The 26,289-nt window shown below is 43.9% G+C and overlaps 1 protein-coding gene across 2 annotated transcripts in view; it reads right to left on the reverse strand.

Moving 5' to 3' along the window:
- LOC141271149 (membrane-spanning 4-domains subfamily A member 4D-like) overlaps window positions 1-25,631 on the reverse strand; it is a 62,655-nt gene extending 37,024 nt beyond the window's left edge. For both annotated transcript variants that reach the window (XM_073681251.1, XM_073681249.1), the window contains exons 1-3: window positions 25,499-25,631; window positions 21,626-21,912; window positions 3,843-3,953 (exon numbers count right to left, since the gene is read on the reverse strand). In XM_073681251.1, coding sequence (XP_073537352.1) covers window positions 3,843-3,953; window positions 21,626-21,883 — 369 coding nt within the window. In that variant the 5' untranslated portion in view covers window positions 21,884-21,912; window positions 25,499-25,631. The remainder of the gene's footprint in view (window positions 1-3,842; window positions 3,954-21,625; window positions 21,913-25,498) is intronic.
- Window positions 25,632-26,289: the final 658 nt, after the last annotated feature.

Consider the following 26,289-nt stretch of genomic DNA (forward strand, 5'->3'; position numbering starts at 1 on the left):
TCTGCTACCCATCCGGGTTCCAGTACCGTCAGCTGGTTCTCGGCAGTGCCTTTGGCTTAGGTGCCTCCTTCTCGGTTTCCAAGTTCCACCAACGTCTGCTGGTCCTTGGCAGTGCTCTCTGGCAAAGGTAACTCCTGCTTAGTAACCGAGTTCCAGTACCGTCAGCTGGTCTTCGGTAATTCCATTGGCTCTTGTACCTTCTGCTACCCATCCGTGTTCCAGTACCGTCAGCTGGTCCTCGGTTGTTCCATTTGCTCTTGTACCTTCTACTACCCATCCGGGTTCCAGTACCGTCAGCTGGTTCTCGGCAGTGTCTTTGGCACCGGTACTCCCTCCTGCCCAGCCGGGTACCAGCACGCCAGCTGTTTCCGGGTAGTGTCAACGTTACTTTGCCTCCAATGATTTGTCCTGTCGCGTTGCGGTCGGGTTAGCCAACTCTATGGTGCCTGCAGTTTAGGTGACTACTATGTGGCTGCGGGATCTGGCAATGAAGGCTGTTTCCATAGTGCCAATAGGACAAGCACCCCCTGTAGGACTGTGGGTTTTGGTAACTGCGGCCGGCTCGCGGCCTTGAAACTTTTTTTTACATGGGTACCTTCTGCTACCCATCCGGGTTCCAGTACCGTCAGCTGGTTCTCGGCAGTGCCTTTGGATTAGGTGCCTCCTTCTCGGTATCCAAGTTCCACCAACGTCTGCTGGTCCTTGGTAGTGCTTTCTGGCACAGGTACCTCCTGCTTAGTAACCGAGTTCCAGTACCGTCAGCTGGTCCTCGATAGTTCCATTGGCTCTTGTACCTTCTGCTATCCATCCGGGTTCCAGTACCGTCAGCTGGTTCTCGGCAGTGCCTTTGGATTAGGTGCCTCCTTCTCGGTATCCAAGTTCCACCAACATCTGCTGGTCCTTGGTAGTGCTTTCTGGCACAGGTACCTCCTGCTTAGTAACCGAGTTCCAGTACCGTCAGCTGGTCCTCGGTAGTTCCATTGGCTCTTGTACCTTCTGCTACTCATCCGGGTTCCAGTACCGTCAGCTGGTCCTCGGTAGTTCCTCAGCCTTCTTGTACCTTCTGCTACATTTCCAAGTTCAAGCTTTTTGAAATGGTTCTTGGTAATCACTCTGGATCTCCCTGACGAGGACCCTGAAGACCAACCCGAAGAAGATGAGGACCCCGAAGACGACGACCCTGAAGACGAGGACCCTGAAGACCACCCCGAAGACGACGAGGACCCTGAAGACCACCCCGAAGAAGACGAGGACCCCGAAGACCAGGACCCTGAAGACGAGGACCCTGAAGATCAACCCGAAGAAGACCAAGAAGATGACCCTGAAGAAGTTGACCAAGAGGACAAAGAAGAGAAGACAACCACCAAGATGCAGAAGAACAAGAGACAGAAAACCAAGAAGCAGAAGTACAAGAAGCTGCAGAACAAAAAGCGGAAGAACATTAAGCATAAGACTAAAAATCAAAGCAAAAGATAATATCTAAATTATAAGCAGAAGATGACTAAGCAGTGTATGGGGGTGAGTCCGTTCCTCCTCGTGGTGCCCCTGGAAAAGACCTGCTGCTGCAGGCCAAACTGAACGCGGACAAATCCTGTTGTAAATCTTTTGTGACGGGCAGAACGAAAGGTGTAATGTTCAAACTTTTATAGATAGCAACTACAGGAATGCCTGTCACAAATAAGAATATGATGAAGAAGAAGAATATGAAGAAGATGAAGAAGTAGAATATGAAGAAGAATAATAGTTGAATAAGAAGAATATGAAGAATGTAAAAAAAAAGAATAATACGAAGAAGGTGAAGAAGAAGATGAAGAAGGTGAAGAAGAAGTGGATGAAAAAGATGCTGATGCTGAGGATAATGAAGGAGAAAGTGTGGGAGAAGTAAAAAAGAAGGTGAAGAGCATGGAAGTAGTGAAACATAAATATCTGACAAAATATAAAAATACTTAACCTAGTCAATATTTCCGTAACTCAGAACGTCTTAAAAAAAATATTAATTCCTGCTATTCCATTTGATTGGGCTAAACCTCTATGCCTTTATTGTCTCCCCCACCTCCCCCAATACATTCTACATTATTCTTAGTTGTTTTCCTTCATGTAGAATTAACCTACAAGGAAAGAAAGGGTTTATTTTCATTCCAATATTTCTGTCCCATTGACTTGCATTGGTTTCCAGTATCGGAATCGGCGATATCCGATACTTTTTGGGTATCGGTCCGATCCAATCCGATCCGATATTTGCCGATATCGGAAGGTATCGCTCAACACTACTTATAACCCTTCTAATTTCCTAAAAAAAATAAATTTTGTTTCAAAAATGATGCTGATGTAAAGTAAATATTTGGTAAATGTTATTTATTAACTATTTTGTGTGATATAACTATCTGGTTTAAGGGCATAAAAATTAAAAGTTTGCAAATTGGGAAATATTCAACATTGTGCCCAGAATTCCGATATTTTCACAAACAAATGCAAAAAAAATCAGGCTAAATTTATCACTAGCATGATGGACAATGTGTGGAAAAAAAAACAAAACAAATTCAGTATCACTGGGATACCTTGAAGCGTTCCATAGTTATTACCACATAGAGTGGCACTGATCAGAATTGCAACATTTTGTCTGGTCAGGGCGATGAAACCATGCTCGGGTGAGTTTTTTTGGGGGCTAAAAATCATTTTTGCATTTGGGTTTCATTAAAAATGTTGCACCTTTTGGCTTTTGCAAATTCAACTTTGATGTGGTCTGTAGTCATAAATCAGCTGATAGGAACTCAGAAAAAAACAGATAAAAGAATTACATACTCGCTGTGATACCCTTATAGGGGCTGACTGATGGATTCTCAGTTATCCCATTCTACTGCCAACAAAAAACAACATAGTGTCTTGGGTGTGTCAGATGTCACAGTCGCCCTGCAGTTGGTTGCAGAAGATCTCTTCGCTTGACATTACAGACACCTTCTTAGCTGTTTCACTCTAGGACCCAGCGGCTACCTCCCTCCTGCTGTAATTGACTCCCTTGCTTGGGTGTTTAAATAGTTTCACTTTGCTACAGGCCGGTGCCGGTGATATTCACATGTTTCCTTGTGAAATCTTGGAGCGAGTACAATCTGTTAACTTCCTCTCTTTTGCTAAGAGGACATGTGTGTGTTATCTCTCTGAAGTCGGCTCAAGCTAAGTTATCTTTCCCCCGTGTTTGTCTACTTTGTTTTGTTTAGTTGTTAGTGGGGATCAACTAGTGCTCACACCCCCCTTCCTTATCCAGGGTCAAGTGCCCTTGGAACCAATATAGGGACGATAGGGGAGACAGGGTGATATCAGATCAGCCTAGGAAGTTTCCATTTCCCCCTTTCCCTAGAGTCTGGGCTCCCTTCCCCTCTTCCCTTTGTGTTGCACTTAGTCTTTCTCACACCTTGCATGACACATAGAGGCTATAGAAAGCAAACTGCAAATATTTTTATGAAACCCAAATGGAAAAATGATTTTTAGCCCGAAATACACACATTAAGGTAAAAAATCTCTTCTAATGCGTTTTTTGCTTAGGAATTTCTAATATAGTGTATGTAAAATGTTATTTTTTATCAGTTAAAGTAAGGAATCTAGTGTTTACTCCATCTCTTTTGTCCCCACGACCAAACTTCCTGTCAGTGCCTTGGAGGTCTACAGTTATCACATGGGCCAGTTGTGTCTGCTCTGTTTTTTCCTCATAGTTTGCAGTATGGTTCTGATAAAATTTCACATTCAATTGAGTACATTTTGCTTTCATTGATTATGAGCCACACTAAGAGAATGAAATCACTAGCAAGGACTCACATGATAAAATGTACTTAGATTTTCTTACTTACAATGATTGGACCCCAGAATGGAATTCCACTGGGTAATGAAACTGAAAATGTGGTGAAAATTAGACCAATCCCAACCAAAACTTGCAGTATGGCTGCCAAAATCAGCACGATCTAAAAGTAGAAAAAAGAGAGACGTTAGATTTTATATTCTACCATGCATAATTTCCATGTGTCTGGCTAGAATCTGGGATAGGTACACTGCTACTCTCAACCAACGACAATGATTAGGCTACCGTTAAGTATTGTCTTAATTTTTTCCTGCAATTATTTTCAATAAAACAGATCACCTGTTTCCGACAATCCCAATCTTTGGAGCAGGATCTCCCACTGTAAACCTAACATCAATGTGTCTCATTGCTGAGACCCCCAGAGATCAGCTGCACTCAAAGGGAAACAAGCAGCAGGATATCACAGGATGAATGAAGCAGTACACAATTAGTATGGATATCTAACAGGCTGTCTTTGTAGCCAATCTCTTAAAACAAAGAAAAAATATAGGGTCCATCCATATTTAGGTTCACCTTGACGTGGTTTGATGGCTTTTGCGTTTTTTATCATAAAATGCTAAGTACCTTACGTTTTAATATTTACTGTAATATTGGAGTTCATGTATTTATTAGTTGCAGTGTGCTGACGCATTGTGTATTTATATGTTTGTATATTGGCCACATAGCGCATTTGTGCACCTGTGCATCAATTTAATAATAAAGGTCTGCTGGCCCTATTTTTTTTGTAGTACACATTGGGGGGTGGCCCCCATCAGGGCTCAGCACCCTTATCCACCCATCTTTCCCACACAAGGTTATAATTGTGAGCTGTGCCTGGATTTCTTTCACTACTTATTCAGATGAGGTTTTTAATCACCATGAATTGTTATTTTAACTCCTTGTTTTTGAGCACTTTCATTGGTATTGTTGCAGGTGTGGGGGCGTATACTACTTACCTTGATATTCTAGCAGTGGTACGCCTTCCCACACATGGACTCGTAGAAGCGCATTCTGTTGCCATAGTCCAGCTTCACACTCCCCCGCACTCTTCCGGTTGCCCGCCGCTCTGTGATGTCTTTTTTGCAATAAAAATTGTTGTTTGCTTCAGCCCATGGTGAGTGCCACCATTCTTTTCATGCTTCATTTATCTTTATTGGACTGGTTGTTTGGTGAAGCACTGCGGACCATTGGACTTCTTACGGCCGGATTCTAAGTGAGGACTATTGGATCCTGATGTAATGAGGTTTAATGTTGGCTTTTTTCTTTTTTACTTTCCACACAAGGTTATAATTGTGAGCTGTGCCTGGATTCTTTCACTACTTATTCAGATGAGGCCTGGTTTAGCACAAGAAGATGTAGCACATTAGTGATGGGGCCATGAATAGTTAGCTTCACCTTGATGTGGTTGGATGGCTTTTGCACTTTTTGATCAAAAAACGCTAAGCAAGTACATTATGTCCTTAATGTTTACATCAATATTGAAGTTCATGTTTTCATTAATCGTAGTGGGCAGACGCTTTGTGTATTTGTAGCCAATCTGTCTCTTATAAAAAAAAGGCTTCAGAATTAAGGACCCCAAATCATCACTTTAATATGCTTTTTGTTAATGGATTTAAACCAGAAAATCCCTTTAAACATCTACCAATGCAATCACAGTAGATATCATATGCATGGGTTTGATTTTAGGAACCCTCTTCTATTTTTCAAAAAGAAGACATCTGGCAGCTCTCATTGTGGCAGGTAGTGTTGAGCGAGTATGTTCTGTCCGAGTATGCTCGGGCCGAGCACCGAGTAGTTACAGCTGCTCGGCGATATGGTTGAATCACTCCCATGTGCATGATTTGCGACTGTTTGACAGCTTTATTACATGTGAGGAATGTGTAAGAAATAGACATTCCTCCCATGTAATAAAGCTGTCAAACAGTCGCAAATCATGCACATGGGAGCGATTCAACCATATCAGAGAGCAGCTGTAAATACTCGGAGCTCGGCCGAGCATACTTGGCGAAAGGGTTAATAGAACATACTCGCTCAACACTAGGGGAAGGCATTTAATAGACTGGCGCTTAATGATACATTCCATCCAGGCATATTACTTTGTACAGCTGTATCATGGTTATCAGGAATCCAACGCACCATCTTCATAACTTGTTACAGAAGGTTACCGCAAAAGGATTAAGATAACATAATGTTGCACAATCCAGTGACCAATGTAAAGTGATGTATAGAATTGAAGTGATCGATCTTTTGAAATTCGGATTTGTCAGGACGTGCCAATTTCATATAATTCGACACAGGTTCCATAAGCATCTAATTGATTCTCTCATCTCTAGTGTCAAATTACACTTCTTTATGCCATGCTATCCCAGTGCTATGTTATCTATATTCAAGGTAATCTTTTGTTATATATATAACTATAAAGTATTGGAAAATCTGTCTTTCAACATTTTATGACTTATGCATAGTCATCTATCAATAGCTATGTTATGCCCTATCAGGTATTATCATAGTACATTTTTGGGCACCATCGTATGGATTCAGGATGCCAGCTAATAAAATGCTATTTACCTGCTGGCAAAGTGGTAATCTGCAGGGAAATAGAGTTTTATTCATGTTCGACAGTGTAGCTGGAAGAGCTGCTGCTAAGAGAAAATTAAATTGTATTCCCTCTGCAGAAATTTCCTTCAAGTCATTGGGGTGGTGCAGGAAAGTGCTAGGCCATGTGTACACGTTGAGTATATGGTGAGTTTTCAACCTCAATATTTGTAAGCCAAAGCCAGGAGTGGAGCATTCAGAGGAAAAGTATAATAGAAACACGTCACCACTTTTGCATTTTTCACCCACGCCTGGTTTTGGCTTCCAAATACTAATGTAAATACTCAACGTGTGCATGTGGCCTTACAGTAACTGCTCACCCTATAATAACTCCCTTGGAGCTTGACTGACAGCCAGATCTGCAGCATGTGGGTGCGCAGTGTATATGTGTGCAGAGCAGGCTGCCAGTCAAAGAGCAGAGGGAGTGATTACAGTGTTCACTGTAAAGTGAACGATGGCTGTAGCTGCTCCTGGCATCAGGGCGATAACTGAAGCTGTAGGAGAATATAAATACATTTTTTACCTGTAAGCTGAAAGTCAGCCACAAATCTTTAAAACCACCTACCGTGTGTCTTTTATGCTGGTGTCCTTGTATGTGGCCTTTGAGTGATTGCTAATTATGCACTTATTAAAATTGCTCCATTGGGTGCCACAGTATCTTCATGGTTAAAACAGAAATGGCATTATGGACCATCGGCCTGCACCACAATTGTGTAGTCCAGGACTGAAAGGGGTTAATTGCAGCAAAATGTCACATCATTTTCTTGACTTACCAACATGCAAATCTTTCTATGAGTAAAATATAAGACTGGTTGACAAGTAAGAAAAGAGTTAACAGTCAATCACCACAATGACTGGCTGTAGTCAGTGGCGTAACTAGAGTCTAATGGCTGCTGGTGCAAGGTTTTGACCGGGGTCCCCCATCCTATTTATATATATATATATATGTATATATATATATATATATATATATATATATATATATACACTACCGTCCACAAGTTTGGGGTCATTTAGAAATTTCATTATTTTTGAAAGAAAAGCACATTTTTTTTCAATGAAGCTAACGATTAAATGAATCATAAATACACTCTATACATTGTTAATGTGGTAAATGACTATTCTAGCTGCAAACGTCTTGTTTTTATTGCAATATCTACATAGGTGTATAGAGGCCCATTTCCAACAACCACCACACCAGTGTTTTAATGGTACATTGTGTTTGCTAACTGTGTAAGAAGGCAAATGGATGTTTAGAAAACCCTAGAAAACCCTTGCACAAGTATGTTAGCCCAGCTGAAAATAGTTTGGCTGATATGAGAAGCTTCCTTTGAGCTAGTTGAGAATCTGGAGCATTACATTTCTTTGTTCTATGAAACTCTCAAAATGGCCAGAAAAAGTGAACTTTCATGTGAAACTCGATAGTCTATTTTTGTTCTTAGAAATGAAGGCTATTTCATGCGAGAACTTGCCAAGAAACTGAAGATTTCCTACAATAGCGTGTACTACTCCCTTCAGAGGAGAGCACAAACAGGCTCTAACCAGAGTAGAAAGAGAAGTGGGAGGCCCGGCTGCGCAACTGAGCAATAAGACAAGTACATTAGAGTCTCTAGTTTGAGAAATCAACGCCTCACAGCTCCTCAACTGGCAGCTTCATTAAATAGTACACGCAAAACGCCAGTGTCAAACTCTACAGTGAAGATGCTGGCCTTCAGGGCAAAGTGGCAAAGAAATAGCCATATCTGAGACTGGCTAATAAAAGGAAAAGATTAATATGGGCAAAAGAACACAGACATTGGACAGACGAAGATTGGAAAAAAGTTTTATGGACAGACAAATCAAAGTTTGAGGTGTTTGGATTACACAGAAGAACATTTGTGAGATGCAGAACAACTGAAAAGATGCTGGAAGAGTGCCTGACGCCATCTGTCAAGCATGGTGGAGGTAATGTGATGGTCTGGGGTTGCTTTGGTGCTGGTAAAGTGGGAGATTTGTACAAGGTAAATGGGATTTTGAATAAGGAAGGCATCACTCCATTTTGCAATGCCATGCCATACCCTGTGGACAGCGCTTGATTGGAGCCAATTTCATCCTACAACAGGACAATGACCCAAAGCACACCTCCAAATTATGCATGAACTATTTAGGGAAAAAGCAGGCAGCAGGTATTCTATCTGTAATGGAGTGGCCAGCACAGTCACCAGATCTCAACCCCTTTGAGCTGTTGTGGGAGCAGCTTGATCGTATGGTGCGCAAAAAGTGCCCATCAAGCCAATCCAACTTGTGGCAAGGGCTTCATGAAGCATGGGGTGAAATTTCTCAAGATTACCTCAGCAAATTAACAGCTATAATGCCAAAGGTCTGCAATGCTGGAATTGCTGAAAAGGGAGCATTCTTTGACAAAAGCAAAGTTTGAAGGAGAAAATTATTCTTTCTAATAAAAATCATTATTTTTAGCCTTGTCAATGTCAGGACTATATTTTCTAATCATTTTGCAACTCATTTGAAAAATAAAAATATGAGTTTTCATGGAAAAAACAAAATTGTCTGGGTGACCCCAAACTTTTGAACGGTAGTGTATATATATATATATATATATATATACATATATATATTCTATTCCGGTATTTATGTCCCTCATCCTGGTATATATATATATATATTTATATATATATATATATATATATATATATTTATATATATATATATATATATATATATACATATACAGTACAGACCAAAAGTTTGGACACACCTTCTCATTTAAAGTTTTTTCTGTATTTTCATGACTATGAAAATTGTACATTCACACTGAAGGCATCAAAACTATGAATTAACACATGTGGAATTATATACTTAACAAAAAAGTGTGAAACAACTGAAAATATGTCTTATATTCTAGGTTCTTCAAAGTAGCCACCTTTTGCTTTTTCCTAGGACATATATACTAGGATGACGAACATAAATACCAGAATGGAGGGCATATATATATATATGCCCTCCATTCTGGTATTTATGTTCGTCATCCTAGTATATATGTCCTTCATCCTAGCCCCCATTCTGTTATTGTTCTTTAAGTTATAGAAAAAAAATAAACCATTATACTCACCAGGGGCGTGCATAGAAGTCATGGGGCCCCATAGAAAATGTATAATGCAGTCCCCATAGTCCTCCATATAGTATAATGCACCCCCCATAGTCCTCCATACAGTATAATGCACTCCCCATAGTCCTCCATATAGTATAATGCACCCCCCATAGTCCTTCATATAGTATAATGTCACCCCACATAGTCCTCCATATAGTGTAATGCGCCCCACCAAAGTCCTCTATATAGTATAATGCATCCCATAGTCTTCCATATAGTATAATGTAGTCCCAACAGTCCTCCATATACAGTGGTGTGAAAAAGTGTTTGCCTCCTTCCAGATTTCTTATTCTTTTGCATGTTTGTCACACTTAAATGTTTCAGAACACAAAACAAATTTAAATATTAGACAAAGATAACACAAGTAAACAAATAATGCAGTTTTTAAATGAAGGTCTTCATCATTAAGGGAGAAAGAAATCCAAACCTACAGGGCCCTGTGTAAAAAAGTGATTGCCCCCCCCCACTTAAAACATAAATTAACTGTGGTTTATCACATCTTTGGGAAGCAGAGTTCAATTTCCCCACCCACACACAGGCCTGATTACTGCCAAACCTGTTCCCAATCAAGAAATCACTTAAATAGGGCCTGTCTGACAAAGTGAAGAAGACCAAAAGACCCTCAAAAGCTAGACATTATGGTGCGATCCAAAGACATTCAGGAACAAATGAGAAACAAAGTAATTGAGATCTATCAGTCTGGAAAAGGTTACAGGTGCATCTCACTAAATTAGAATATCATCAAAAAGTAAATTTATTTCCGTTCTTCAATACAAAAAGTGAAACTATATATATATTATATAGAACAGGCCTGGGCAAAGTGCGGCCCATGGGCCACATCCGGCCCTGCGGCAGTCCCCGTCTGGCCCGCGGACTGAGACAGCCATGGGCTAAAAACAGTGGCTTGGCATGGGGAGGTGGCCATGGGGGTCAGTTGCTGGACGTGGGAGGTGGCCATAGGGGCCAGTTGTAGAACATGTTGAGGTGGCCATGGGGGTCAGTTGCAACACATGGGGAGGTAGCCATGGGGGTCAGTTGCAGGACGTGGGAGGTGGCAATGGGGGTCAGTTGTAGAACATGTTGAGGTGGCCATGGGGGTAAGTTGCTGGATGTGGGGAGGAGGCCATGGGGGTCAGTTGCTAGACGTGGGGAGGTGGCCATGGGGGTCAGTTGGTAGACGTGGGGAGGTGGCTACGGGGGGCAGTTGCTGGACGTGGGAAGGTGGCCATGGGGGGTCAGTTGCTGGATATGGGGAAGGTGGCCATGGAGGTCTCCTGCTGGACATGGGGAAGGTGGCCATGGGGGTCAGTTGCTGGACATGGGGAAGGTGGCCATGGGGGACTCCTGCTGGACATGGGTAAGGTGGCCATGGGGGTCTCCTGCTGGACATGGGAAAGGTGGCCATGGGGGTCTCCTGCTGGACGTGGAAGGTGGCCAAATGGGTCTCCAGCTGGACATGGGGAAGGTGACAATGGGGGTCTCCTGCTGGACATGGGGAAGGTGGCCAAGGGGGTCTCCTGCTGGACATGGGGAAGGTGGCCATGGGGGCCTCCTGCTGGACATGGGGAAGGTGGCCAAGGGGGTCTCCTGCTCGACATGGGGAAGGTGGTCATGGGGATTTCCTGCTGGACATGGGGAAGGTGGCCAAGGGGGTCTCCTGCTGGACATGGGGAAGGTGACAAAGGGGGTCTCCTGCTGGACATGGGGAAGGTGGCCATGGGGGCCTCCTGCTGGACATGGGGAAGGTGGCCAAGGGGGTCTCCTGCTGGACATTGGGAAGGTGGTCATGGGGGTTTCCTGCTGGACATGGGGAAGGAGGCCATGGGAGTCTCCTGCTGGACATGAGGAAGGTGGCAATGGGGTCTTCTGTTGGAAATGGGGAGGCTGTGTGGAGGCTCTTAAGGTATATAGGGTCTGTGTGTGCTCAAATGGTATATAGGGGATGTATGCATACTTAATTCTGCTCAATATTAAGTGATACATTTAATATTAATATAAAGCAATTTTAGTTAATATTAATATTGAGCAAAGTTAATTTCATCCTATTGGTTTGGCCCTCCACAACAGTCACGGTCTCTCATGTGGCCCCACGGGAAAATTAATTGTCCACCCTTGATATAGAGTCATTACAAACAGAGTGATCTATTTCAAGTGTTTATTTCTGTTAATGTTGATGATTATGGCTTACAGCCAATGAAAACACAAAAGTCATTATCTCAGAAAATTAAAATAATTAGCAAAAAACACCTGCAAAGGCTTCCTAAGCATTTAAAAAGGTCCCTTAGTCTGTTTCAGTAGGCTCCATAATCATGGGCAAGACTGCTGACTTGACAGATGTCCAGAAGGCAGTCATTGACACACTCCACAAGGTCCCAGAGTTCCAATTTTCATTTGGAAATCAAGGTCCCAGAGTCCGGAGAAAGAGTGGAGAGGCACACGATCCAAGCTGCTTGAGGTCAACTGTGAAGTTTCCACAATCAGTGATGGTTTGGGGAGCCATGTCATCTGCTGGTGTAGGTCCACTGTGTTTTATTAAGACCAAAGTCAGTGCAGCCGTCTACAAGGAAATTTTAGAGCACTTAATGCTTCCCTCTGCCGACAAGCTTTTTGGAGATGGAAATGTCATTCTCCAGCAGGACTTGGCACCTGTCCACACTGCCAAAAGTACCAATACCTCGTTTAAAAACAACAGTATCACTGTGCTTGATTGGCCAGCAAACTCTCCTGACCTTAACCCCATAGAGAGTCTATGGGGTATTGTCAAGAGGAAGATGAGAGACACCAGATCCAACAATGCAGATGAGCTGAAGGCTACTATCACAGCAATCTGGGCTTCCATAACACCTCAGCAGGGCCACAGGCTGATCGCCTCCATGCCACTCCGCATTGATGCAGTAGTTGATGCAAAAGGAGCCCAACCAAGTATTGAGTGCATTTACTGAACATACATTTCAGTGGGCCAACATTTCGGATTTTAAAATAATTTTTCAAGCTGTTGTTATAAAGTATTGTAATTTACTGAGATAATGACTTTTGTGTTTTTATTGTCTGTAAGCCATAATCATCAACATTAACAGAAATAAACACTTGAAATAGATCACTCTGTTTGTAATGACTCTATATAATATATGAGTTTCACTTTTTGTATTGAAGGACTGAAATAAATCAACTTTTTGATGATATTCTAATTTTGTAAGAAGCACCAGTATAAAGCCATTTCTAAAGCTTTGGGACTCCAGTGACCCACATTGAGAGCCATGATCCACAAGGGGCAAAAACATGTAACAGTGGTGAACCTTCCTAGGAGTGGCCAGCCGACCAAAATTACCCAGGAGCGCTGCGACAAATCATCCAAGAGGTGACAAAAGACCCAGCAACAACATCCAAAGAAGTGCAGGCCTCACTTGCTTCAGTTAATATCAGTGTTAATGACTTCACCATTAGAAAGAGACTGGGCAAAAATGGCATGCATGACAGAGTTCCAAGACGAAAACCACTACTGAGCGAAAAGAACATAAAGGCTGTTACGCTCGCGCCCGGACTGAATGGCATGAGCGTGATTAGTGATCCCACTGTACCATGAACCAAGGAGTGCCTGGAGTATCAACCCGATCCGACCAAGGTAGCACGGCGGCTCAGTCGACTCCATGAACCAAGGAGGAACCGAGCAGAGGGACAAGGTGCTACTCCAGGTCAGACCCCGGTCACAGCTGTTGACCCACACCGGGTGCAGGAACAGGCAGGTTAGACTGGCATACAGACAGGTGGGTATTGGCAGGCACGGCTGGTATGCAGACAGGTGGATACTGGTAAGCACTGCTGGTATGCAGACAGATGGGTACTGGCAAGCACGGCTGGTATGCAGACAGGTGGGCACTGGCAAGCACAGCTGGTATGCAGACAGGTGGGCACTGGCAAGCACGGCTGGTATGCAGACAGGTGGGTACTGGCAAGCACGGCTGGAGTGCAGATAGGGAGATACTGGCAAGCACGGCTGGAGTGCAGACAGGGAGGTACTAGCAGGTTGGAGCGCAGGCTGGATAGGGTCCAGTACAGACTGGGAGACAGGAACAGAGCCGCAGATGCGGTAGACAAGCAGAGTAAAGCGAAACCGCTGGAGCGGAGGACAAGGCGGAGCAGAGCGGAACCGCCGATGCGGTGGACAAGGCAGAGCAGAGCGAAACCTCAGGTGCAGTGAGCAGGCAGGGCAGAGCGAAACCGCAGGTGCGGTGGACAAGGCAGAGCAGAGAGGAACCGCCGGAGCGGTGGGCAAGGCAGAGCAGAGAGAAGCTGCTGGAACGGTGGGCAAGGCAGAGCAGAGAGAAACCGCTGGCGCGGTGAGCAAGCAGAGCAGAGCAGGGCTGAATGTGCAGGCAGAGAGGACAGGGCTCTGTTCACATGGAACAGACTGGAAAATACAGGTAGATGGCTAGATCACAGGAGGCAGATACGGAGGAAGGGAAAAGGGATAAGCAGAACCAGATGCACACAAGGTACTTACAATGAAGTAGCGAGTGGACACAAAACTCACAAACAGAAGTACAGAGACAACGAGTTGGAGGTAGGTGCAGGTTCAGACACTGCAGGAAAAGGGAAGGTACGGACATAAAGACAAACAGGTAACAGGCTAGGAGACAGTTCAGACAGGAACTGATACTGCAACGAGATACAAGAACGAGCCTGGGTATACAGCCCCCAGAGTGGCAGAAGCAGACAAAAAGTCAGAGATAACAGGCCTGGGTATACAGCCCCCATAGTGGCGGAAACAGACTAGAAGTCAGAGATAACAGGCCTGGGTATGCAGCCCCCAGAGTGGCGGAAACAGCCTAGAAGTCAGAGATAACAGGCCTGGGTATGCAGCCCCCAGGGTGGCAGAAACAGACTAGAAGTCAGAGATAACAGGCCTGGGTATGCAGCTTCCAGGGTGGCAGAAACAGACAAGATACAGGACAAGACCTGGCAACTCAGAGGCAAGGAGCACACAGATAGTTAGTATTGCTCAGGCACCTCCTTCTGGGTGGAGGGGGTTTAAATATCCAGTGACTCACAGCAATAGGCTGGGGACCCATTAGTAGCATGCTGACAGCAGCTATAAGAACCAGGAAGTAACCGGGCCGCCGCCCTAAGCAATCAGACAAGAGACATGCACACAGCATGAACTGGAGCAAGGTTTGCAGGCTGGACTGATGGGTAAGATTGCGGTCTTGCATAGTGGGAGGTGGTGCACAATGCAAGCACGCCGCCAGGGATGTTACAAAGGCTCCTTTCAGTTTCGGCAGAAAACATCTTGATGATCGCAAAGACTTTTGGGAAAATACTCTGCGGACTGACAAGACAAAATTTGAACTTTTTGGAAGGAGTATGTCCCATTACATCTAGGGTAGAAGTAACTCAGCATTTCAGAAAAGGAACATCATAACAACAGTAAAGTATGGTGGTGGTAGTATGATGGTCTGGGGCTGTTTTGCTCCTTCAGGACATGGAAGACTTGCTGTGGTTAAAGGAACCATGAATTCTGCTGTCTACCAAAAAATTATAAAGGAGAATGTCCGGCCTGTTTGTGACCTCAAGCTGAAGCAGACTTGGGTTATGTAGCAGGACAATGATACAAAACACACCAGCAAGTCCACCTCTAAATGGCTTAAAAAAACACTTTTTCACACTACTGTAGTATAATGCACCCCATAGTCCTCCATAGAATATAATGCACTCTCCATAGTCCTCCATATAATATAATGAACACCCCAAAATCCTCCATATAATATGCACCCCCATATTCCTCCATATAGTACAATACACCTCCATATATAATGCACAGTCCATAGTCCTCCATATTAATATAATACACATACCATATCCTTCATAGTCCTCCATATACTATAAAGCAAGGCCCATAGTCCTCCATATAGTATAATGCAGAGCCCATAGTCCTGCATATAGTATAATGCACTCTCCATAGTCCTCCATATAGTATAAAGCACTCCCCATAGTCCTCCATATAGTATAATGCAGAGCCCATAGTCCTGCATATAGTATAATGCACTCTCCATAGTCCTCCATATAATATAATGCACACCCCAAAATCCTCCATATATAATGCACTCCCCATATTCCTCCATATAGTATAATGCACCTCCTTATTAGTACAATACATAGCCCATATCCTTCATATAATATAATGCACAGCCCATAGTCATCCATGTAGTATAATGTACAGCCCATAGCCATCCTGGTAGTATAATGCACAGTCCATAGTCATCCATGTAGTATAATGCACAGTCCATGGTCATCCATGTAGTATAACGCACAGTCCATGGTCATCCATGCAGTATAATGCACAGTCCATAGTCAATCATTTAGTATAATGCACAGACTATAGTCATCCATGTAGTAGTATGGCCACTATGTACTAACTGATTTAAAAAAAAAAAAAAAAAAACTTGCCTCCCCTCCCCTTCCCCGCTGCGTCGTGTCCTCTTCTGAGCGTGCAAGTGGCGTGAGCGCATGACTTCACTGCCATGCGCCGACGTCATCTGCTGGCCTCTGATTGGCTGGCAGCATGTATTGCTGCGCATGGACCCGATAGGTCTGTAGGCCATAATACACTTCAGCCCTATGTGCGTCCAAGGATACACAATGCTCCAGGATCAATGTCAAGTGACAGCAGCGATCTGCATTGGGGTAGAACACCTCATGTGACAATATTGCATAAAATATAGTTTTCAGATTTGTTGCTAACCCTTTAAATACATTTCCATTAAACTGGAAAAAAAAACATTCCGGGTATGTATCATACACTAATAATAAAATTGTGTTGTTTTTTTCCCCCAAATACAATAAAACAATTTGTAGCCTTTTTCTAAGTTATATTGCATTTTGCTGTGCATAATCTTCACACCCCATTCTTCTAAAAGAGAAGAGCCTAAATGTGATTGGCTGCTAACACCCTGCTTTAGGGCAGAATAATAATAATAATAGTAATAATGAAGGGCAGTACATGGGCTCACAGTGGAGGGTGTGAACATTGGAGCAGCAGTACTTTGCAACTTTACAGGCCTGGAGGCCTTATAGAGTGACAAACCCTGCATCACACATGGAGGCCTCAGATAGCTTTAAAAGACCTACAATGCCCATATATATTGTTTGGGGGCGGGGTGGCGTTGATGTTTCTGACAGATGACCTTCAACAAAAACTGAGAACGCTGTTGCATAATAGAGCTCCCCTACACCTCACTTTTTTAATACTTTTCACCATTAGAAAGAGACTGGGCAAAACTTTTCAAAACTCTTACAAGTGATTAAAGGAAAAATGTAAGAGATAAAAATACATGTGAAATACTAAATATACAAATGTACGGCACTCAGTGATGTTCAGCTACAGATTAATTAATCATTAAATAATTAATTTTGATAGTCTCAAGCACCAATTTCAGTGTTATGCTGCACATAGTTTACTGTTCCATTTGACACCCAAACAGTATTGCCAGTCAATGCATTTGTGGTGCGGTGACAGCGTGGCAATTGGCCATCACGTTTCCACATGTACTGGAGACACTGACAAACATAGACCCATTCTGTGCACCTGTCAGCGTGTTTCCAGGGACCATGTGTCTGTGGGCAAAACACACTGACATGTCCGTTTTTTTCTCGCAGCACGGGCCGCAAAACATTCCGCACACGTGATGACGGATGTCACCCATCATCAGTGTGACATGTACCGGTGACTGGAAATCAGTGTACAGTTAGCGTTGCTCCCAAGCACCGGGTGCTGAATGCTGCCTTCATCATATTATACACACCTGTCCGAAGGTGTCCCCCGCAGTAATCCACCTGACCGCTCACGCCGGTGAGCCGAGGAGAATGACTCGCTGCTGCGAGCGGGCCCCTGATCAGTCCTGAGCTCAGTGAGTGACAGGACAACGCTCGCTGTAGCAAGTCATTCTCCCCGGCATGAGCGGTCAGGTGGATTACAGCAGGAGACTTGTTCAGACAGGTGAGGATAAGGATTTTTTGATTTTAATCTTATTTTTACACCAGGACACAGTGGGAGCAGAATACTACTCTCAACATTGTCCCTTGCTCGCGCTGATTACAGCACCGGCAGGGGACTATGATGAGCGCAGCGTTCAGCACCCGTCGCTTGGGAACAGCACTAATTACCAAGTACCGGTACGTGTGATCCTGGTGCGGCATACGGGCGGCACACGGTTGCCACACATGTGCCACACAGATGCACTTGGAAACACAGACATGGATATCTCCGTTACTGTTTTTTACAGTACCAGATAAATCTGGACGTGTGAAAGAGGCATAAAAAGTGACAATAATTTGGAAAAGGTGTACTGCAAAATTTATGTAGCAATGTATATAGTGAAATATGTATTAATATGTATTAATCTACATCTGAACGTTTCTTAATATCACATACACACTCATAGATGTATTTTACATGTATCTGGACATACATATGCAGGCTTATACATATACAGTACATTTACACTGCGCCCCCTGTGGTAGTAAGATGCTACTGAACTGTGCAGTTTTGTTGCTTTTTTTCTCTTGTTTTCTATGTAGAGCCTAAAAAAAAGACGTAAAGAACTGCAGATACTTTTATAAGTGCAGAATCAAAGTTTTTCTGTATTACCATATTTTTCGGACTATAAGATTTCCTCCAAAATTTTGGAGGAAATTGGGGGGTGCGTCTTACAGTCCGAATACTATCTCCCTGTATATACTGTGGCTCTGCGTGGTAGGAGGTCTGGGGGAGCAGCAGCGGGGATCAGCGGGGCACAGGAGGCAGCAGCCGACTGCTGCAGCCTGCGCTGTGCCCTGTACTAAAGAAAATTAATATTCCCTGCTCCCCACGCCCATGAGCGTGGGGAGCAGGGAATATTCATTTTCCTTAATAGCCGGCACACTGTACCGCAGCGCAGCTCCTGCTGAGCTCTGCGGCCTGTGTTGTAGTGAATATCCATGGTCTTTAATAGCAGGCACACTGACCACAGAGCGGCAGCAGGAGCCGCGCTGCATTACAGTGTGCGCGCTCTCACACTGTGTGAGGGCGCATGGCAGGGACGCCATGCGCGCCCTGCCATGAGTGGCTCACATAGTGAGAGTGTCAGCAGCAGAGCGGGATAGAGCTGGAGGAGAGAGGGATGTCATGCATACCAGGATGGGGGCTCATGGGGTGCCATGCATACCAGGATGGGGGCTCAAGGGGTGCCAAGCATACCAGGATGGGGGCTCAAAGGGTGCCATACAAACCAGGATGGGGGCTCAAGGGGTGCCATACATACCAGGATGGGTGATCAAGGGATGCCATTCATACCAGGATGGGGGCTCAAGGGGTGCCAAGCATACCAGGATGGGGGCTCAAGGGGTGCCATGCATACCAGGATGGGTGATCAAGGGGTGCCATGAATACCAGGATGGGGGATAAAGGGGTGCCATGCATACCAGTATGTGTGATCAAGGGATGCCATTCATGCCAGGATGGGGGCTCAAGGGATGCCATGCATACCAGGATGGGGGCTCATGGGGTGCCATGCACACCAGGATGGGGGCTCAAGGGGTGCCAAGCATACCAGGATGGGGACTCAAGGGGTGCCATACAAACCAGGATGGGGGCTCAAGGGGTGCCATACATACCAAGATGGGTGATAAAGGGATGCCATTCATACCAGGATGGGAGCTCAAGGGGTGCCATACATACCAGGATGGGTGATCAAGGGGTGCCATACATACCAGAATGGGGATCAGGGGGGTGCCATGCATACCATGATAGGGGTCAGAGGGGTGCCATGCATACCATGATGGGGTATCAAGGGGTGCCATGCATACCAGGATGGGGGAATCAAGGGGTGCCATGCATACCAGGATGCGGATGAGGGGGGCCATACATACCAGGATGTGTGATCAAGGGGTGCCATGCATACCTGGATGGGGGCTCAAGGGGTGCCATACATACCAGAATGGGGGATCAAAGGGTGCCATGCATACCAGGATGGGTGATCAAGGGGTGCCATGCATACCAGGATGGGGGATCAAGGGGTGCCATGCATACCTGGATGGGTGATCAAAGGGGTGCCATGAATACCAGGATGGGGGTTCAAGGGGTGCCATGCATTCCAGGATGGGGATGAGGGCCACGTATACCAAGATGGGATGGGGGCCACGTATACCAGGAAGGAGGATATTAACAGAATTGGGGGACATTACCCCAATACCAGTGTCAGCAGCAGACTCCCTCCCCTATAACAGGGCATCATGACCATATTTTTTGCTTAAATATTTTTTTCCTATTTTCCTCCTATAAAACCTAGGTGCGTGTTATGGTCCGGTGCGTCTTATAGTCCAAAAAATACGGTATATAAAAAATACATTAAAAATGCTGCTTCCCATCTGCACCAAAAACGCATCAAATAAGGGGGAAAAGACATAAAATGCAGCAATAATGCAATAACAAGAGAAGATAGTTATAGCGTAGTTTGGTGTGGATCCTGCAGAAAACAAAAAATACAACATTTGTGCAATGTATGAACATGGCTTTACAGACAGAAAAAAAGCCAGAAGTCATATAGTGAAGATATATAACGATGAGAAAGTTCTGGCGGCTCCGACTGTGAATGAGGGAACAAAAAATAATCCACAACTAGAGATGAGCAGGACACACAGATGACTTTGCGCTGCCCTGGCTAATCAAAAGCCACAACAAGGACACCTGAAGGTAAGAGAATTGCGGCCTCCTGTCTAGCCGCCCAGTATCACTGATCTGGACACTGGACCGGAATCCCGTAAATCGATCCACTCATCTCTAGTCCGAACCGTCCTGGATACAGCACACAGTACCGGATTTGGTCTGTACCCTGCAGTCTCATGTGTCTGCTGAATGTCACTCCCACAGCCCCTTTGACATCTCTTCCTTCCAGGTTAGAAAGCAATGGTAAATGGGTGTGGCTAGGGTCATGATCAAAATGTTCAAGGGTGCAAATTTTATACCAATGGATGATAAATGAACTCTGATATTGATTGCTTATCTTCAGGATAGGTTATCAATAGCAGATTGGTTGGGGTCCAACACCCAACACTCCCACCAATCAGCTGTTAACAGGTCCCATTGTAATCATTATGAAACAATGTATGGAGCTGCAACACAATAGTGCCATACAATGTGCAGTAGCTGTTCTTAGATACTGTAGTTCAAGCTCAGGTATGTATACTGTGCATCATTATCAAGCGATTTTATTAGCACTGATTCCAGGGTACGTTTCTGAATGAATCAATGAATGAATTAACAAATATTTAACTAGCTTAGCTTTTTTATCAGACGTATTTTTAGTAGAGATGAGCATATCTATTAGAGTATAATTGAATTTTATGTCTGAACTGTGGAAAACTGGAAAATGGTTAAAAAAAAAATCAATAACTTATCGCTCACCTCTCCAACCGCCTCAATGCTTACTATTCGGTCCTCCTGTTTTTTCCGCTGTTGTGTGCCGCATCTCTGGCATCTTCACTCTACAATGCAACTTCTGATCGTGATCAGGTCTTAGAGGCCATTGCGCACAATAATGTTTCGGCACACGTTGTGACATCATGACCTTGTGACTTTACGACACACAGGTACGTCTGAGGCCTGGTTGTGCCTGGAATTTCCGATCCAGAGTGAAGGCACCAGAGATATGGCATATGACAGCAGAAAGGAAAGGCCTTGAAGACCAGGTGGTGGGCAGGAAGCAGTGGCGTGACCTCAGAGGTAAGCAGTGAGTGTTAATTTTTTGTTTTTTATTCCTCCATCTTACATCTTACATTCATTATGCTCTGGGGTCTCTCAAGATCCTAGAGCATAACAAGGAACATTCAATTTGCAGAAAATATCTTCACTGCAAATAGAATTTCCCAGGAAAATCTGCGTGATTTGGAGAATTTGAATCTCACCAGATCCACTCATCTCTAGTTATTATATTTAAGCAATTTGTGCTGGACTAATGGGTATATCTTATTCATGATTGTCTGCTATGGTTAGTGCAAAATCTAAAAATCCAATCACTCACCCCAAGAGCCTTAGGTTTGCCTTTTAAAAAGGTTTTATAAAAGGCTGAAGATTCCGTAATTTGAGGGATGACAGCAGCAAAGCTCCACTGCGGAGCCACCGTGGGGACCTTCCACATCTGGGCATCAGATGGACCATTATATCCAAGAGGAACCGGAGGAACATGATAAAGTGGAAAGCTATGAGGTGGAGCAGTAGGGATCGTCTCGCTGGTTAGGGCTTCATAGCTGTGCGTGTCGGCTCCATTCATTGATGACATTATAAAAGCTTAATGGTTAATAAAGAAAGCTAAAATAAAAAGAAGAAAAAAAGAGCAAACGTAACACAGAAATAATCAAATCCAAGAGGCACACAATATCCTGAGCTATGACAAGGAAGTAAAATAGCAACTTGGCTTCATTCACTGATATTTTATATGTTGCTTCCCTTCCACCTAATTAACGTTAAATGTCTGTTCTCGGGGGATCTATTACCAGGGCACAATAACAGTTCGCCAGCTGCACCTATCCTATCAGACGTAACCGTTTCACAGAAACTAATAGGGAAGATTAACTCATTCTTCACGTGATGTCTTTACCTGTACAACATTTACAATGTGCTTCAGTGACTGAGCAGATTACTGATTTCTTCACTGGCCCTGGCACATTGGTGAACATTGCTGCCTTGAAACAATAGACGTTGATCTATCTCCACACTGCTTTGTACTGTGGATCAAAAATAGTACCACCATATTGTGCCATATTACAGAAATTGCAGAGGATCTGGCAGTTCTGGTCACATTAAGTGGTACACAAGAATAAGGTTGAGGCTACTTGGCAACTTTGGCAGTCAGAAAGGTGGTGTGGCCAAATCCTGCAATATGCTGCTGCTACTTTGCAGGGTAAAGTAAGTGCACTGGATTCCTCTGCAACCCACAAGTGGCAAAACATTATTTGAATTCTTGTGAATTTCATGTTGTAAAGCATCCCCAGTCACCTACATTGTGCTGTGGATGTAATAGCAGCCATATTCGCTGTGTAGCACTACTATTATGGTTATAGCGTCTAAATGAGCTACAAAGCTTTACAGTTACTCTTACACCTGGTACGAGAAGTCTGTTGAATAGCAGAGCAAGTGCAGCAAATATACTAATCCTTCTGGGGAACTGGAGATCTGCACTATGTTTCCAGTAATGATAGTCATGGGATGATTGTCAGGGTAGTTGAGGATCCAGCATGTCCGCTTTTGCATCCTTTCATTTTCTAAGAGATAAGCAGCAGTTCTCTAATAGAGAACGCAGAAGTGCTCGGCAGAGTGAGAGCTGCCTTGTACGGGAGAGCTGGCCGAGATAGCTGTCGGCCGATTGCTCAGCCATCAGCTATCTAGTGTGTATGGGAGACTTAAGAGGGGTAGGTCAGTGAGTTAATTTTTTTTCTTAATTAGCCAATATCTATCGTATTATTCTAATAAAAAAAAAAGACTGATAATACTTATGTAACTTATGAAGGCAACAAGGGGATAGGGACGAAGGACTCACCCTTGCCCAAGGGATGGCTGTCAGCGGTAAATAAGGGAGATGATTGTCGCTGAACAGCTGATTCTTTCCTTCTGTCAGCGCCGTGGGGACCTGTGAGTTAGTGTGGAGGGCTAGAGTGTTAGAGTGACGGGAGGAGAATGGAGAAACACACAGTATGTCTTATGTTTGGGATGTGATGCCATACCGCATTGTAGTAGCATGCATGGGCTACCTTATCTAAAACAGAGTCCTTGAGCGGAGCTAGTATCTCAGGGACAACCTCTTCTTCTCCTCCTTCTCACGGAAAAGTGACCATGTGACAAGAGATGATAATGACCTGATGAAGACTCCTTGAGAGCAGAAACGCGTTGTGCCATTATATGCAATTATATGCCAACTACTCATCCCTTGAGTGGTTTTTAATTCAAAATAAATTTTTATATCTTGAACCTATGCGCTTTTGAGCAGTCACCTGCGAGCCTATTGAAACGTTTCCACTAAATGTACAGTGGAGTCTCTATCATTATCCACGGGAGCGCCTCCGGTATTCTCTTGTCACAAACCCACGTGGGCGGAACCTGTCGGGCCAGGACAAGGTGTGCAACCATGGCTTTGGGATGAGCGGCAGACCGTTGGTAGAGACCCTGTAAAACAATTTATTAAATCTCTACTAGAGTTGTGCCTGGATCTGCACAACCCACAAAGGTGAGCCTCTCCAGTTACCTTATCAAAATTCTATATGTGATGTTATTTACTGCGCTCAGATAGCGCTCCTTTCTTCTCCCAGTTTTTATCTTTCTCACTGCCCAGATTTTCTCAGAAAAGTGACCATGGCAGCAGGAGTCCAGGAATGAGCAGCAAAATTAAGTTCATTCTGTCAGAAATGGCAGGTTAAGGGTACAATGGGGATCAGGTTGTTCAAAATGTAAGTGACACATGATTGAGTCACATGATGGGTCATGGGATGATCCCACAATGAACACACAGATATTCAGTTTGTCCAAAAATTGCCTTCATTTACAATTTGATTGCGTCCATCATGGCGGTGCCTGCAGCACCCACCAATGTGCCCACGATGCAGAAATGCTGCATATTTTTTCCTCTTCTTACTGGCAGGAAAAACGCATGCAGATTTTACATGCATTTTTCCTACCAGGTAGAAGCGTTTGTCAAGTGTTCTTCACATGCATTTCTGCATGCGGGTTATCAAGAGCTTTTCCAAGCAATTTTAGCATCACTTGGAAAGTGCTTGACAACTTGTTCACACTATATAAATCCATGCAAACAGCATGGATTTATATAGTGTGACCAAGTAATAGTTAAAAAAAAAGAATAAGAGTGGTAAAAAATAGAAAGTAAAAATTATACTTACCTTCCGATGGCCCCCGGTCTCCTTCTCCGATGCGTACGGTCTCCCCGGTGTCTCGCGGTTGTGTAAAAGGACCTGCCATGACGTCATTTAGTCATGTGACAGGTCACGCGACCGCCGAGGTCAGCGGTCGAGTGACCTGTCACATGGCTAAATGACGTCATGTCAGGTCCTCACACCACCGGAAGCCGCCCAACACACCGCACGCATCGCTGAGGAGGCCGGGGGCAATTCGAAGATAAGTATAATCTTTATTTTTCATTTTAAATTCTTTTTTTTAACAGGTACTATGGTACCCGGGTCTGGAGGAGAGTCTCCTCTTCTCCAGACCCGGGTACCATCCGCACATTGAATCGCTTAATATCCTCATGTGCACATGTAGTGATGCGGATATCAAGCGTTTCAATGCAAGTAAATGGCGGCAATTACGCTGCGTGTCCGCAAAATTAATGGACATGCTGCGAATTTTTACACAATGATAATCTGCAGCGGAAACTTCCGCAGGATGTGCACAGCAAATGTGGATTATCATTGGGGACCATGGGGCACGTATTACCAAGCATTTTTTAAGCGTTTTCGCTGCGGAAATTCCGCTGCAAAAACGCTTGAAAAACGCATAGTGGGCACGCAGCCTTAATCACAACATTGTAATCAGCTGCACCTGCAGTGCTGCGCTGTATGTAGTAGGCAAATAGGGCTATTTTACCAAAAGCAATAGCACTGAAAAACTGAATATAGTAAAAAGCTAGAGAAGTGATTGGTCATTAGCGAATTAAAGATTTCATATGTCAGCATCTGGGTAAGGAAAGGGTCATCAGAATAAGAATATTTTTTAGTAATATGAATATCATAAAGGGTAATTAAGCACAATGTACTCTGGAATGTGTAATAGTATATGGGAGTAGGTAAATAGAACAAGCTAACTTTAAAGCACCACTCCAACATTTTTTTATTTCAATGTTAAAGTGGTGCTTCTAATTTAAGTTCCGTGCCCCTAGTCTCATACTTACCAGCCACCATCTTCATCTGTTCTCGGCACCGCTCCAGTTAGTCTTCCGCAGTTTGTGATTTGCCGAATCGTTCCAGTGTTTGCTATGCAATCCGGAATTCACAACTGAATGTAAGTCTATGAGAGCCAGAAAGAGGTCAGAACAAAGTCTTAGAGACTTACACTCTGAGCTTGTGACTGTTACTTCTGACTTCTGGTCAATCAGAAGCTGTGGTCACAAGATGGCAGTGCAGGACCGGAGAGGCTCAGGGAAGAGCAGAAAAAAAGAGGCTGGTAAGTATCACACTATGGTCAGGGAACTTAGATTAGTAGCACCACTCCAGTGCTGAAATAAAAAAAAACTTGCTGGAGTGGTGCTAGAGTTAAATTTAAACGACTCTGTCACTGGATTTCACAATACAAACTGCATATCATTCAATCCATATATTATACCTGACATGACTGGTGTACTTAGTTTGAAAATCCATGCTACAATTGGATTTTCAAAGAGTTATTTAAAATAATAACTCTTTTTTTTAATTTATAGTCTATGTACACCCCTAAAATGGAAAGTTTCAGTCTGCATATGTTATTCCTTCAATCATATTCAGAACCCTTTTTGCAGATAGTGTAAAGGAGTGGAGAAGCTGGTCCACACCCCTCCTGAAGATGTTATTGTAATATAATGCATTTTTTCATGTGTGATATCTTGTTTTTTTCAGTTCTGTGGCCAGCACTTAGCAGTAGACAGGATTAACTATTGGGGCCAGCTCATAGTGAGAGGAGCTACATGGGCAAAGGAACTTAGTTTCT

The sequence above is a fragment of the Phyllobates terribilis genome, unplaced genomic scaffold (genome assembly GCF_046119375.1).
Source record: "Phyllobates terribilis strain yellow unplaced genomic scaffold, ASM4611937v1 Scaffold_5__5_contigs__length_657084704, whole genome shotgun sequence".
Taxonomy (NCBI): Eukaryota; Metazoa; Chordata; class Amphibia; order Anura; family Dendrobatidae; genus Phyllobates; species Phyllobates terribilis.